The 16,300-nt window shown below is 51.7% G+C and overlaps 2 protein-coding genes across 3 annotated transcripts in view; both read left to right on the top strand.

Annotated features, from left to right (window-relative positions):
* LOC127359472 (corepressor interacting with RBPJ 1-like) overlaps nt 1-16,300 on the top strand; it is a 48,322-nt gene that overhangs the window by 20,293 nt on the left and 11,729 nt on the right. The window lies entirely within an intron of this gene.
* On the top strand, nt 14,202-15,644 carry LOC127359471 (uncharacterized). The gene is made up of 3 exons (XM_051393254.1): nt 14,202-14,612; nt 14,736-14,987; nt 15,096-15,644. Exons 1-3 carry the CDS (start codon nt 14,308-14,310, stop codon nt 15,382-15,384), a joined length of 846 nt encoding a protein of 281 aa, XP_051249214.1. The 5' UTR covers nt 14,202-14,307; the 3' UTR covers nt 15,385-15,644.

Here is a 16,300-nt window from a genome sequence, read left to right on the forward strand (position 1 = left end):
TCTTATTTCTTGTCTTTCTAGAAAATGCAGCCTATTTTCCGCTTTGAGGCAAACCTTGACCTGACCCTGCGGGCCTCTCAGGAGGCGCTGGCCTTGAGCCGCCGCCAGAGGGGGGCCTCTGCCTCTGCCACTGCCCTGGTGGTGGTTAAGACCCCTGAGCTGGTGCGCTCTGAGGCAAGAGACAGGGTGGTGCAGAAGGGAGGTAACCCCACCGATCACCATCAGGTGCTGGCCGAGAGCGAGCTGCAGCTCGGCCAGTACCGTGGTCAGACGTTCCGGTGGCTGCTGGAGAATGACGTGGGATACGCAGTCACCATCTGTGTGTCCCACGAGGGAGAGAGAGACAAAGGGGGCACTAGTCAGCAGAATGCCCTCATGGTGCACAAAGACGCCCTCGTCTCCTACGCCAGGCTGTTCCCGCCGATGGTGGCAGCCATCGACAGGCGTAGGATGCTCGAGGGCAGTCCCCAGACCATGAGGGGCGTGGACGACACGCTGGTGGGGTTCGGTGTTCATAGTGACCTGACCTACAAGACCCTGTACGAGTCGACGGACCGTGAGCGGGCAAGGTAAGTTGTTTGTTTGTTTGTGTGTGTGTGTGTGTGTGTGTGTGTGTGTGTGTGTGTGTGTGTGTGTGTGTGTGTCTGTGTGTGTATCTGTGTGTGTCTGTGTGTGTATCTGTGTCTGTGTGTGTATGTCTGTGTGTGTGCGTGACTTTTTTACCCATTGCATTTCTGTTCTCTTTTTTAGCTATGTACAGTTTGTGAGGCAGGCGGCACCCACAGCCAAAGCGTCCAGGTTGGTGGACTTAAAAAAATATGTGCAGGCCCGGGATGCAGAGAAGGCAGCCCTGGCAGCACAACCACCACAACCACCCCTGGACGCTGTTGGTCCCCAGGATGGACCCTCGGATGCTGACCTGCTCGCTGCCGCCATGGAGGTCGACCCGTGCAGGGATGCCCCATCAGCCGTGCCCCCCCTTCTCTCTCTCCCAGCCACCGGAACGTCCCCTTCAGGACAACACCTGTGGGGAGAGGTCAGGCCCCGGCGCACAGGTATGCTCAGTGATGACATATTGTGTTGTAGTGTGTGTGTGTCTGTGTTCAGTACACTAACGGTCTGACACTGCTGTGTGTTTCAGCTGCTACCACGTGGCTGGAGGCTGACGCTCCCCGAAGAGCAGCACGACTGGGTGGGCCGGGCACTGTTCAGGAGGGCACCCAACGGGCAGGGTGTCCTCACATCTGAACTCCGCCTGTGGTGGCACCCACCAGGTGCCCGGCCCCTCTACACCCAGCCACCCGCCACAGCCCACCCCTTTTTCCAGAGTCCCTTTTTCCTGTGGGTGCCCTACAGGATGTGGGCGTACCACCTCCGCTGCCCCATCGTCGCCTGTGGGGGCAAGCTTGCGGGAGCTGGCCTCTACAAGACGGTGAGGAGGGTCTTGGACAGGAGCTGCTGGTACTTCATGGGCACGGAGTACCTGGAATGCAGCTCCTGTCACAAGAAGATGCCGGGATGGTCGCAGGACATCTTGGGACAGCTGGACATGGCCCATCGTGAGCAGTTTCCAGCAGTTCTCACGTACAAGTAAGTAATGTAAACAGTAACAGCAACAGTAATGTATTTCTGTGGTTTTCTCCAGTAACCTCTGATCACCTCTTTCCCCTCCCAGGTTGTCCTGCGACAGAGCTGTGATCGGGCTCATGAAGGAGCGCACTTTGGGCAACAGTGCGTCTCGCCTCCGTGCCTCTCTGGTGGAGCAGCACACCAGAGAGTGGATGGCGCGGTCGATGCTGTACCTTTCCGTGCTCCGCAAGCTTCGGGTACCGGGCGCTGCGCCGCTGGCGGCGTCGTCGCTCCCAACCATGCACCCGGTGCCCACAGTGCTCTGGCTCATCAACGTCTACGTCAGGGACGCCTTGACGAGGCTCGACGAGACGAGAGCCAGAGTCACTTCCATCTTTGGTGATCTTTTGAAGATGGACTCCACCAAGAAGGTAGGTTTTGTTATCCACCACAGCGTGCCGTGTACCCAGTGTAATGTTTGTTTTGTCATGTGTCTGAATGTTGTTGTGTTGCTGTGTCACACAGATCACCAAAAAGCTTGCGGGCGGTGCTGCCGGGACGGCCGCCTGGGTCACCAACGTCGGCAATGAGTACGGGCAGGTGCTCATGTCCGTCCTCACCGCAGCTGAGGGGGGGCGGACTTGTCGACATGGCATGGTACCGCGAAGCCGGGAAGGCCCCTCCAAGGGTCCTGTACGTGGACCGGGACTGCTGTGCCACCGTGGGACAGTGTCAAACGTCCAAGCTGTTCCACGAGTGGCACGAGCTGGTCGTCAGGCTCGACGTGTGGCACCTCATGCGGCGTTTCGCCAGAGGGGTGACCACCGACAGCCACCAGCTCTACGGCCTCTTCATGGCGAGGCTCTCCTTCGCCATTTTTGAGTGGGACGCCGAAGACGTGTCCCGCCTGAGAGGAGCCAAGCAGTCCGAGGAGGGGAGGGACGCCCAGGAGGTCAAGCTGTCCGCCAAGGAGCTCGCCCGTCACTGCCGGCGCCGCACCAGGGGTGCAGTGGAGACGGAGCGGCTGGTCCAAGAGGTGCTGGACACCTTCTGGCACGTGACGGACAGCATGGGCGTCCCTTTGATCGACCGCGCCCGAATGGAGGAGATCTGGAGCACGCAGCGCCGACACCTCGACTGCATCCAGGACCCTGCGGGAGTGGACCTCTACACCAAGACGGGAGAGCTCACCAAAGGCGGGGTGAGGCTCCCCGTCTACCGGTGCGGCCGAGGCTCCACTTCCCTGGAATCGTTCCACCTGCACCTGTGCCGCTTCATCCCAGGTAAGTACATGTGTGGTTTACAACACAGACTCAATTATGTATTTGTGTGTTTATTTGTCCTCACACTAACTGTGTTGCTTTGTTTCTGCTTAGGACAATCTGCAAGTGATGTACACTTCCAGGTGTACCTGCTGGAGGGCCTGGTGCGGTGGAACGAGAATCGAGGGAGGACAGAGGTCGGCGCTGCGTTGCTACAGTGCCCAGCTGCAGCACAGCTTCGACCAGCTGACCCAAGAGCTTCTTGGGCTCACGCTGGTCGACACGTACACCATGCCCAGGGAGTACACAGGTAAGTCATAAATCTGTCTGAGGTAACGGTAACGTTTAACACCTGTCTTAGGTGTCTGTCATTTAACATCTGTGTCTCTGTGTGCCCACAGGGGAACTCATTGGGGTGGAGTACCTGTTCTCCCAGACGGGCGCTGTGCTGCAGAAGGACCTGGATGATCCTGACGCTCCAGGAGGGACTGATGAGGACGAAGCCGGGGGGGGGTGGGGGGGCAGTGATGAAGAGTTCGAGGAGGAGGAACCAGAGGAGATTCGTCTCCTCGAACACCACAGCGCTCTCCTTCAGTCCTCAAACCTCACCCGCGTGGACCAAATGGAGGTGCAGCAGGCTGAGGAGGAGGAGGAGGAGGAGGAGGAGGAGGAGGAGGATGTTATCGGGCCAGGTGGAGGCAGCTACCAGCACGTCGTGGCCCTGGCCCAGGCCCTCGTGGAACTGCGCCACCGCCGCTACGTCACTCCCAGGCAAGCCAGAGAGATCACCGCTCTCTGGCTGAAGTTGAGTGATTGGGACAAGGCAGCGGTCAAATTCCCCCCCCCGTCACCAGGGCCGGCTTGTCCAAGGCCGATTCCGGACCACCCAGCGGCACGCTCACATGCCAGGGGTGTGGATAGTGTGAAGCGGTAAGCAGTCACAATAAATTTCCAAGCTTTTTTTGGTTCTTGTCCTGTCCTGTCAGTCACTAATTAACTCACTGACTCACTCTCTCTCTCTCTCTCTCTCTCTCTCTCTCTCTCTCTGTCTATGTAGTGCGGTCCTGGGCAAGGGGGCGGGAGCGGCGCAGTCTCCCGATGTGTCGAGGCTTGTGGAGGCTGTCCTGCTGGACCTCAGCATCCTCCACTGCAGCGAGGGCAGGAAGATTGCCGGGGTCTGGATTCCTCGCTGGGGTGCCGTCATGAGGGACTATCTAACAATTCGCGAGAATGTTTATAGTTGTGCAGCCCTCATGACGAGCACCCGCATCCAGCTATATGATGTCAATCGGCGGACCCTGACGCAATGGTAAGACCTGATCCTTTCTCTCACATCTGATTTGAAGTGGCACTGTGTGAGTGTGTGTGTGTGATGTCATGATTACTAATGTGCATTTGTTACATTCTGTTTTTTAAGGCACAACCAGAGGAGCAAGGCCATGATGAGGGACACCATCGCCATTGCAGTCCTGGGGCCCAGCACTCCCCAGACTGCAGCGGAGCCCCTGCCTGCCCCACCGACTGTGCTGCAGCAGCCTGAGCAGCCAGACCAGCCCCTCCAGCACCGCCTGCCCACGGACGCTTCTGGTCCTGGACCTCATCGTCGCCAGCTCCTCCACTGCCTCCTCCTCCTCCTCATCAGCCACCCCACAAGCCTCCAGCGCGGACGCCGTCCTGTCCACCAGCGTCAGCGCGGAGGCCGGTGACATCCCCTCCACAGCCACAGCTGCCACTGCTCCACCAGTGCCAAGGAACACCGCCTGGAGGCGCAAGCTCCAGGAGGAGAAAGAGCGTTGTGCCGGGAGCTGGGAGAACACTTAAAACCAGCAAAGAAGGTCTCCCACTTTAACTGCAGGCGCAGTGGCCAACCGAAGACGCGGGCGTTTGGCCACAGCCGCTACAAGAAGGAGACCTTCTGCTCCCGGGCCGAGGGGAAAGGGAGAACTGTGGAGCAGTGGCTGGCAGAGGTGAAGGGGCGTGATGGAGCAGCCCCCCCTGCCTGAGCGAACACTTCACTTTGTGTGTGTGTGTGTGTGTGAGTGAGTGATGGGGCGGCTCCCCCTCTCTGAACGAACGCTTTTTTGTTTTGTGTGTGTGTGTGTGTGTGTGTGTGTGTGTGTGTTTGGGAGGGAGGGATTTGTAAATATTGTGTATATAGTGTATTTAGTTTGTCAATTATGTTTGCTAAATAAATATTGTGTATATAGTTGTCTTATATAAGATATTCCTTTATTTGTCCCACAATGGGGAAATTCCAATATATATCTATATAGTTGTATATTGCTGTCTTAATTGTTTTTGTTTTAAATAAACTTTTCTTTTTTAAACCAATGCTTTCTCCTGCTTCTTTCGGTCTTTAAGAAATTAAATAAATATAGGGAAGACTAGGTATCTAGACTAGGTGCCTGATATCACTAAATTCCCACAGGTAACAGTCACACAATACATCATTCCCTCTCCTCACTTAAAACTAGGGTCAAGGGGTCAACCCAGGGTCAGGTTCAAAGGTTTACCTAGAGACTAGGTGAGAATGGGCCTCAAATGGACACTGTAAAACAACAGGGGGTGCTGAGGGTTTAGTTGGACAGAATGGAAGGCAGAAAAGCAACGCGGAAAACCAAACACGTCACTTCATTAGGTTTGTTAGAAATATACTTTGTTAAACTGCATCTGTGTTTCTATGTACCTTGACTAACAGAGTTCTGTATTGTATTTGTATTTAAGTGGACTACGACTGCACATCCTCCTCCTCCTCCTCCTCCTCCAGCTCCTCTCCTTGACGGCTTCAGGCAGCAGAGCCAGTGGCGGGGACCAGCAAGCCCACCCGTTGCACTGTGTACAGGCGCAAAATTAAAGCAGCAAAAGACAAAAAAGTCCTCCAAAGTACCAGGGGAAAGCCACAGCACAAACCTGGTGACCCCTGCAACATCCGTGGCCAAGCATGCACGGTGGATGGTGGCCACACTTACCTCAAGGGCCAATACTTTTGTGCTGTGGAAGAGGGCCCTGGAGGACGCACAGTGCAAGAGTAGATCAGGGAACAGCTTGGCCCTGGTGAGCTACAGAAGCTCCCCAGAACAACAGCCTGGAACCTCAAACAGAGGCATGAGAAACCAGAGAAACCAGGTGGGAAAGTGAGGAAGCCCCACAAACTGCGGATCTGCCAACTCTGTGGCCAGCCACAGCAGAAAGACTTTGGCCACAGCCAATATGGGGGAGAGCACTTCTGTGCTTTCTATGAAGGGAAGACTGTGGAGCTGTGGCTGGCTGAGAAGAGTTTAAAAAGACATTAAAAGTTTTTTTTTTTTTAAATATTTACTGTACTATTATCCAAGCACCTTATATGTTTCATCTGTTCACTGCACCTTATATTTTTTATTTTTAGTTTGCACTGCAATTATACTGGTTATTTATCCATTTTTTATATTGCATTCTATGTTGATTTTTTTGATATGTCTGTGTGTTGTTACTGTGTGTAATGCTGCTGCTACATTGCACTTTCCCAGCTTATCTATTATACATTTTGACCATTCCTAATAAATATTGAATTGATTAAAACCTTGTCATGTCTATTTAAATACTTTTTAACTTGACTTTTTAAACCTGGAGCCATTCAGGAGGCCAAAACGATACAAATATTAATGCACATTTAACAAAACAGGTCTCCTTGCTTTAAATGCGTGCAGGTGCCTTTAATTCGCCATATGATAAGTAACCATGTGCTCGGGATGACGTCGAACAACAGCTGAGAAAAGAAGCTTTTTCATTTAAGCTGCCATTGTCTTCCAGAAGCACCTATCTGCCAGTTTCCACCTCAGGAAGCTTCACAGCGGTGACTAGTACATTATAGAGTGGTTTGGTGTGGCTCTCTCACTTAGTTTGGCTGTAATGCACAAAACTATTAAAAGTGACTTTTTTGCGTTCCCCATGTAATTCTGGCTTTTTCCTGTTTCACATGCAATTCTGTGGGACTTTGGTGTTTTTCCACCTAAGTGTGCTGAATGAGCTTCTCAGGCTGAGAAAACAAGCTTTTTCACACAAGCTGCCATTCTCTTCTGGAAGCACCTATCTGCCAGTTTCCACCTTAGGAAGCTTCACAGCGGTGACTTGTACATTATAGAGTGGTTTTCTGTGTTCCAAATGCAGTTACGCTTTTTCGACAAAAGAGGGCACACTTGACCACAGAATAATTCATTCTGGACTTGCAAAGCTTCACAGTGGCATAATTAAAGTGATGCATAAGTGGTTTGGTGTGGCTCTCTCACTTAGTTCAGCTGTAATGGACAAAACTATTAAAAGTGACTTTTTTGCGTTTCCCATGTAATTCTTGCTTTTTCCTGTTTCACATGCAATTCTGTGGGACTTTGGTGTTTTTCCACATGAGTGTGCCAGGCTGAAAAAACAAGCTTTTTCACACAAGCTGCCATTCTCTTCCAGAAGCACCTATCTGCCAGTTTCCACCTCAGGAAGCTTCACAGCGGTGACTTGTACATTATAGAGTGGTTTGATGTGGCTCTCTCACTTAGTTTGGCTCTAATGGACAAAACTATTAAAAGTGACTTTTTTGCGTTTCCCATGTAATTCTGGCTTTTTCCTGTTTCAAGTGCAATTCTGTGGGACTTTGGTGTTTTTCCACCTAAGTGTGCCAGGCTGAGAAACCAAGCTTTTTCACACAAGCTGCCATTCTCTTCCAGAAGCACCTATCTGCCAGTTTCCACCTCAGGAAGCTTCACAGCGGTGAATTGTACATTATAGAGTGGTTTTCTGTCTTCCAAATGCAGTTACGCTTTTTCGACAAAAGAGGGCACACTTGACCACAGAATAATTCATTCTGGACTTGCAAAGCTTCACAGTGGCATAATTAAAGTGATGCATAAGTGGTTTGGTGTGGCTCTCTCACTTAGTTTGGCTGTAATGAACAAAAATATTAAAATTGACTTTTTTGCTTTTCCCATGTAATTCTGGCTTTTTCCTTTTTCACATGCAATTCTGTGGGACTTTGGTGTTTTTCCAACTAAGTGTGCTGAATGAGCTTCTCAGGCTGAGAAAACAAGCTTTTTCACACAAGCTGCCATTCTCTTCCAGAAGCACCTATCTGCCAGTTTCCACCTCAGGAAGCTTCACAGCGGTGAATTGTACATTATAGAGTGGTTTTCTGTCTTCCAAATGCAGTTACGCTTTTTCGACAAAAGAGGGCACACTTGACCACAGAATAATTCATTCTGGACTTGCAAAGCTTCACAGTGGCATAATTAAAGTGATGCATAAGTGGTTTGGTGTGGCTCTCTCACTTAGTTTGGCTGTAATGAACAAAAATATTAAAATTGACTTTTTTGCTTTTCCCATGTAATTCTGGCTTTTTCCTTTTTCACATGCAATTCTGTGGGACTTTGGTGTTTTTCCAACTAAGTGTGCTGAATGAGCTTCTCAGGCTGAGAAAACAAGCTTTTTCACACAAGCTGCCATTCTCTTCTGGAAGCACCTATCTGCCAGTTTCGACCTCAGGAAGCTTCACAGCGGCGACTTGTACATTATAGAGTGGTTTGGTGTGGCTCTCTCACTTAGTTTGGCTGTAATGGACAAAACTATTAAAAGTGACTTTTTAGCGTTTCCCATGTAATTCTGGCTTTTTCCTGTTTCACATGCAATCGAGCCCCGGACTGATTTCGCACTCTTGCTGGGGCAGGTGTATATAGTTGTTTGCAGTGTTGTGTGTGTGTGTTTTTTTTTAAAAGACATTGACTTTCCCCTCCACAAGGACCGGGACTTTGCCGCAGTGTGGAGGCTTTCTACCAACACCGGTCCACCCACCCTGCCACAACTCTTCTACAGCACAGTGACACTCTGCTTGGAAAAAAAATGTGTGTCCCATTCACACCTGTATAACACGCTGTCATGCCTCTGTGCTGTTCTGATTCTATGCACTGACAAGTTTTTTTATTTTTTATATTTTGGACATGTGGGTATGTTCATTAATGTGATCACTGTTACATCAGTTACATCCAGTAGCTGCGACGCAAGATATCGGACTGCCATTTGTGCTGGTTCATCTGCTGTTGCCACTGGCTCTGTTGCTGCCAAAAAAATAAAAAGCCTTGTATGTACAGGTACTTCACACTGTAATGCCCCTGTGTTATGTATCCATGCATATCTGTGCTGAGCTCTTATACTATGTGTCTGCCTGCTGTGATTGCCTTGTGCCACTGCTCTGTTCTGCATCACCATTTTTATTATTATTATTATTATTATTATTATTATTATTGGATTGTAGTTTAAATAATCTATTTTGCTCTGTACTTCTGCTGTGTTTGATGTTGTTGTTGTGAAGATGCAGAACACAACAACAATATATTTAATTGATATTTATTTCACTGAAGAAAAAGGGGAAACAAATCATACACAGCATGTAACTTTAATTTATACATAAATAATTTATTTACCCTTTTTTACTGAGAATTGTATTTTATTTGTAAAGCCCTTTCCACACTGATATGCTGCACTGTCCTGTATCCTGGACATCTGACTTCATATTTCAAATAAATTGTCATCATTTTATACTGGTATCATTGTTCTCTTGTCCTATATCAAATTTAAAGCAATAAACACTGATGATACATATTCTCAATAAACACTGATGATACATATTCTCAATAAAATGAAGACACAGGAGATAAACCGTACTGTAAATGAAAAATCCATTTATTATTGCATTGCCTGGCCTTGGAAATATGCAAATTCATTATCATTTATAGACTCTATACAACGGTTCCAAGCATGTTTTAATCATTTTTTTATATTTAGAGAAGACATTTCGACGCTATGCACGCGTTTCGCAGTTTGCCTCCGTCGGGATTCGAACCGGCGAGCGGGAGTGCCGTTCCGCACGTCGACCGCGCGTCTTTGCGCTCTAGTGCGCATGCGCGGGGTGCCCGACCAAAACAGAGAAGAACGCTGGGGGAGCGCCTGCTCTGGGACAGCCTTCGTCTCTGTACCTGTGTTCCACATAAATGTCCCCACCTACCGATTTCAGAGGCTATCATTGGCTCATGCTCAAATGGAACAGGCCAATGGGTGAAGGCCAGGTCAACCCCATTGGTCTGTTCCATTTGGGTGCTGTGCTGTGATTCGACAGCTCGCCGCATGTCCCGCCCACCCCCCAAAGCCACAGCCACGGTCAGTGTCATTCATTCATTCGGACTGAGCGGCGTTTGAGTGAGCGGACGGACGGACATTCACACAATATTATAAGGTTAGACAAACTTTATTGTTTGTAAAATTATGTGCTACATTGAAAAGGCAGCTTATATATTATACAGTAATCAGTTAGCAGTGAAACAGCGAGCCAATGTAACGTTAGCGTAAGTTAGGACTGCCGCCGATGTCATTACCGATCGGTGAAATGTGTTTAAAATAATATTCCCATACTGGGTTTACTTGTTGAGACCTAGGATATTGTACTGCTATTGTGTGGAGTTGATATTTAAAGTTTAACTGTGCTTTAGATGCGTTAGCATATAAATCGCTATTAGCATGCTAAGCGTTGGAAATGAATGAGCATTTAGCCACTGCTGTGATGAGCTGACGATCTCTGGAAACGCTTTAAAAACGTGATGAGACAACTTGGCTCACTTCTTAAGACCCTTGGTATGCTGGTACAACGAGGTGGAGTCAAAATTTGAAGTGTAAATATGGTTTAAATGTGTAAACAGACCAGCCGTGATTTTGCTAGCTAAAAACAAGGAGGTGAATGAGGTCATTTTAGTTACTACTTTTCTGAGGGCTGGCGATCTCTCACAATGTATTTAATCTTTAAACAGACTACCTGATTATCTTCCTTAGACCCTGTAGATGTAGTTACTACAGTTTGAAGTCAAAATTCAAAGTGTAAATATGGTTTAAATGTGTAAACAGGACGCCTGATGTTGAATGTATGTTAATGAATGGGCACAGTATCATTGAGTACAGTAATAGACTGTCAGTAGGATGTAAACAGTGCATGTGTAGCAGATTACTGACTTAAATCTTATTTCTTGTCTTTCTAGAAAATGCAGCCTATTTTCCGCTTTGAGGCAAACCTTGACCTGACCCTGCGGGCCTCTCAGGAGGCGCTGGCCTTGAGCCGCCGCCAGAGGGGGGCCTCTGCCTCTGCCACTGCCCTGGTGGTGGTTAAGACCCCTGAGCTGGTGCGCTCTGAGGCAAGAGACAGGGTGGTGCAGAAGGGAGGTAACCCCACCGATCACCATCAGGTGCTGGCCGAGAGCGAGCTGCAGCTCGGCCAGTACCGTGGTCAGACGTTCCGGTGGCTGCTGGAGAATGACGTGGGATACGCAGTCACCATCTGTGTGTCCCACGAGGGAGAGAGAGACAAAGGGGGCACTAGTCAGCAGAATGCCCTCATGGTGCACAAAGACGCCCTCGTCTCCTACGCCAGGCTGTTCCCGCCGATGGTGGCAGCCATCGACAGGCGTAGGATGCTCGAGGGCAGTCCCCAGACCATGAGGGGCGTGGACGACACGCTGGTGGGGTTCGGTGTTCATAGTGACCTGACCTACAAGACCCTGTACGAGTCGACGGACCGTGAGCGGGCAAGGTAAGTTGTTTGTTTGTTTGTGTGTGTGTGTGTGTGTGTGTGTGTGTCTGTGTGTGTCTGTGTGTGTGTGTGTGTGTCTTGTGTGTCTGTGTCTGTGTGTGTCTGTGTGTGTATCTGTGTCTGTGTGTGTATGTCTGTGTGTGTGCGTGACTTTTTTACCCATTGCATTTCTGTTCTCTTTTTTAGCTATGTACAGTTTGTGAGGCAGGCGGCACCCACAGCCAAAGCGTCCAGGTTGGTGGACTTAAAAAAATATGTGCAGGCCCGGGATGCAGAGAAGGCAGCCCTGGCAGCACAACCACCACAACCACCCCTGGACGCTGTTGGTCCCCAGGATGGACCCTCGGATGCTGACCTGCTCGCTGCCGCCATGGAGGTCGACCCGTGCAGGGATGCCCCATCAGCCGTGCCCCCCCTTCTCTCTCTCCCAGCCACCGGAACGTCCCCTTCAGGACAACACCTGTGGGGAGAGGTCAGGCCCCGGCGCACAGGTATGCTCAGTGATGACATATTGTGTTGTAGTGTGTGTGTGTCTGTGTTCAGTACACTAACGGTCTGACACTGCTGTGTGTTTCAGCTGCTACCACGTGGCTGGAGGCTGACGCTCCCCGAAGAGCAGCACGACTGGGTGGGCCGGGCACTGTTCAGGAGGGCACCCAACGGGCAGGGTGTCCTCACATCTGAACTCCGCCTGTGGTGGCACCCACCAGGTGCCCGGCCCCTCTACACCCAGCCACCCGCCACAGCCCACCCCTTTTTCCAGAGTCCCTTTTTCCTGTGGGTGCCCTACAGGATGTGGGCGTACCACCTCCGCTGCCCCATCGTCGCCTGTGGGGGCAAGCTTGCGGGAGCTGGCCTCTACAAGACGGTGAGGAGGGTCTTGGACAGGAGCTGCTGGTACTTCATGGGCACGGAGTACCTGGAATGCAGCTCCTGTCACAAGAAGATGCCGGGATGGTCGCAGGACATCTTGGGACAGCTGGACATGGCCCATCGTGAGCAGTTTCCAGCAGTTCTCACGTACAAGTAAGTAATGTAAACAGTAACAGCAACAGTAATGTATTTCTGTGGTTTTCTCCAGTAACCTCTGATCACCTCTTTCCCCTCCCAGGTTGTCCTGCGACAGAGCTGTGATCGGGCTCATGAAGGAGCGCACTTTGGGCAACAGTGCGTCTCGCCTCCGTGCCTCTCTGGTGGAGCAGCACACCAGAGAGTGGATGGCGCGGTCGATGCTGTACCTTTCCGTGCTCCGCAAGCTTCGGGTACCGGGCGCTGCGCCGCTGGCGGCGTCGTCGCTCCCAACCATGCACCCGGTGCCCACAGTGCTCTGGCTCATCAACGTCTACGTCAGGGACGCCTTGACGAGGCTCGACGAGACGAGAGCCAGAGTCACTTCCATCTTTGGTGATCTTTTGAAGATGGACTCCACCAAGAAGGTAGGTTTTGTTATCCACCACAGCGTGCCGTGTACCCAGTGTAATGTTTGTTTTGTCATGTGTCTGAATGTTGTTGTGTTGCTGTGTCACACAGATCACCAAAAAGCTTGCGGGCGGTGCTGCCGGGACGGCCGCCTGGGTCACCAACGTCGGCAATGAGTACGGGCAGGTGCTCATGTCCGTCCTCACCGCAGCTGAGGGGGGGCGGACTTGTCGACATGGCATGGTACCGCGAAGCCGGGAAGGCCCCTCCAAGGGTCCTGTACGTGGACCGGGACTGCTGTGCCACCGTGGGACAGTGTCAAACGTCCAAGCTGTTCCACGAGTGGCACGAGCTGGTCGTCAGGCTCGACGTGTGGCACCTCATGCGGCGTTTCGCCAGAGGGGTGACCACCGACAGCCACCAGCTCTACGGCCTCTTCATGGCGAGGCTCTCCTTCGCCATTTTTGAGTGGGACGCCGAAGACGTGTCCCGCCTGAGAGGAGCCAAGCAGTCCGAGGAGGGGAGGGACGCCCAGGAGGTCAAGCTGTCCGCCAAGGAGCTCGCCCGTCACTGCCGGCGCCGCACCAGGGGTGCAGTGGAGACGGAGCGGCTGGTCCAAGAGGTGCTGGACACCTTCTGGCACGTGACGGACAGCATGGGCGTCCCTTTGATCGACCGCGCCCGAATGGAGGAGATCTGGAGCACGCAGCGCCGACACCTCGACTGCATCCAGGACCCTGCGGGAGTGGACCTCTACACCAAGACGGGAGAGCTCACCAAAGGCGGGGTGAGGCTCCCCGTCTACCGGTGCGGCCGAGGCTCCACTTCCCTGGAATCGTTCCACCTGCACCTGTGCCGCTTCATCCCAGGTAAGTACATGTGTGGTTTACAACACAGACTCAATTATGTATTTGTGTGTTTATTTGTCCTCACACTAACTGTGTTGCTTTGTTTCTGCTTAGGACAATCTGCAAGTGATGTACACTTCCAGGTGTACCTGCTGGAGGGCCTGGTGCGGTGGAACGAGAATCGAGGGAGGACAGAGGTCGGCGCTGCGTTGCTACAGTGCCCAGCTGCAGCACAGCTTCGACCAGCTGACCCAAGAGCTTCTTGGGCTCACGCTGGTCGACACGTACACCATGCCCAGGGAGTACACAGGTAAGTCATAAATCTGTCTGAGGTAACGGTAACGTTTAACACCTGTCTTAGGTGTCTGTCATTTAACATCTGTGTCTCTGTGTGCCCACAGGGGAACTCATTGGGGTGGAGTACCTGTTCTCCCAGACGGGCGCTGTGCTGCAGAAGGACCTGGATGATCCTGACGCTCCAGGAGGGACTGATGAGGACGAAGCCGGGGGGGGGGGGGGCAGTGATGAAGAGTTCGAGGAGGAGGAACCAGAGGAGATTCGTCTCCTCGAACACCACAGCGCTCTCCTTCAGTCCTCAAACCTCACCCGCGTGGACCAAATGGAGGTGCAGCAGGCTGAGGAGGAGGAGGAGGAGGAGGAGGAGGAGGAGGATGTTATCGGGCCAGGTGGAGGCAGCTACCAGCACGTCGTGGCCCTGGCCCAGGCCCTCGTGGAACTGCGCCACCGCCGCTACGTCACTCCCAGGCAAGCCAGAGAGATCACCGCTCTCTGGCTGAAGTTGAGTGATTGGGACAAGGCAGCGGTCAAATTCCCCCCCCCGTCACCAGGGCCGGCTTGTCCAAGGCCGATTCCGGACCACCCAGCGGCACGCTCACATGCCAGGGGTGTGGATAGTGTGAAGCGGTAAGCAGTCACAATAAATTTCCAAGCTTTTTTTGGTTCTTGTCCTGTCCTGTCAGTCACTAATTAACTCACTGACTCATCTCTCTCTCTCTCTCTCTCCTCTCTCTCTCTCTGTCTATGTAGTGCGGTCCTGGGCAAGGGGGCGGGAGCGGCGCAGTCTCCCGATGTGTCGAGGCTTGTGGAGGCTGTCCTGCTGGACCTCAGCATCCTCCACTGCAGCGAGGGCAGGAAGATTGCCGGGGTCTGGATTCCTCGCTGGGGTGCCGTCATGAGGGACTATCTAACAATTCGCGAGAATGTTTATAGTTGTGCAGCCCTCATGACGAGCACCCGCATCCAGCTATATGATGTCAATCGGCGGACCCTGACGCAATGGTAAGACCTGATCCTTTCTCTCACATCTGATTTGAAGTGGCACTGTGTGAGTGTGTGTGTGTGATGTCATGATTACTAATGTGCATTTGTTACATTCTGTTTTTTAAGGCACAACCAGAGGAGCAAGGCCATGATGAGGGACACCATCGCCATTGCAGTCCTGGGGCCCAGCACTCCCCAGACTGCAGCGGAGCCCCTGCCTGCCCCACCGACTGTGCTGCAGCAGCCTGAGCAGCCAGACCAGCCCCTCCAGCACCGCCTGCCCACGGACGCTTCTGGTCCTGGACCTCATCGTCGCCAGCTCCTCCACTGCCTCCTCCTCCTCCTCATCAGCCACCCCACAAGCCTCCAGCGCGGACGCCGTCCTGTCCACCAGCGTCAGCGCGGAGGCCGGTGACATCCCCTCCACAGCCACAGCTGCCACTGCTCCACCAGTGCCAAGGAACACCGCCTGGAGGCGCAAGCTCCAGGAGGAGAAAGAGCGTTGTGCCGGGAGCTGGGAGAACACTTAAAACCAGCAAAGAAGGTCTCCCACTTTAACTGCAGGCGCAGTGGCCAACCGAAGACGCGGGCGTTTGGCCACAGCCGCTACAAGAAGGAGACCTTCTGCTCCCGGGCCGAGGGGAAAGGGAGAACTGTGGAGCAGTGGCTGGCAGAGGTGAAGGGGCGTGATGGAGCAGCCCCCTGCCTGAGCGAACACTTCACTTTTGTGTGTGTGTGTGTGTGTGAGTGAGTGATGGGGCGGCTCCCCTCTCTGAGCGAACGCTTTTGTGTGTGTGTGTGTGTGTGTGTTTGGGAGGGAGGGATTTGTAAATATTGTGTATATAGTGTATTTAGTTTGTCAATTATGTTTGCTAAATAAATATTGTGTATATAGTTGTCTTATATAAGATATTCCTTTATTTGTCCCACAATGGGGAAATTCCAATATATATCTATATAGTTGTATATTGCTGTCTTAATTGTTTTTGTTTTAAATAAACTTTTCTTTTTTAAACCAATGCTTTCTCCTGCTTCTTTCGGTCTTTAAGAAATTAAATAAATATAGGGAAGACTAGGTATCTAGACTAGGTGCCTGATATCACTAAATTCCCACAGGTAACAGTCACACAATACATCATTCCCTCTCCTCACTTAAAACTAGGGTCAAGGGGTCAACCCAGGGTCAGGTTCAAAGGTTTACCTAGAGACTAGGTGAGAATGGGCCTCAAATGGACACTGTAAAACAACAGGGGGTGCTGAGGGTTTAGTTGGACAGAATGGAAGGCAGAAAAGCAACGCGGAAAACCAAACACGTCACTTCATTAGGTTTG

The sequence above is a fragment of the Dicentrarchus labrax genome, unplaced genomic scaffold, assembly GCF_905237075.1.
Source record: "Dicentrarchus labrax unplaced genomic scaffold, dlabrax2021, whole genome shotgun sequence".
NCBI lineage: Eukaryota > Metazoa > Chordata > Actinopteri > Moronidae > Dicentrarchus > Dicentrarchus labrax.

Coding starts and splice junctions, on each gene's coding strand:
- LOC127359471 (XM_051393254.1), top strand. CDS start 14,308: ATGGAGGTGCAGCAGGCTGAGGAGGAGGAGGAGGAGGAGGAGGAGGAG. Junction 14,613..14,735: donor GGTGTGGATAGTGTGAAGCG/GTAAGCAGTCAC, acceptor CTGTCTATGTAG/TGCGGTCCTGGGCAAGGGGG. Junction 14,988..15,095: donor CGGCGGACCCTGACGCAATG/GTAAGACCTGAT, acceptor CTGTTTTTTAAG/GCACAACCAGAGGAGCAAGG.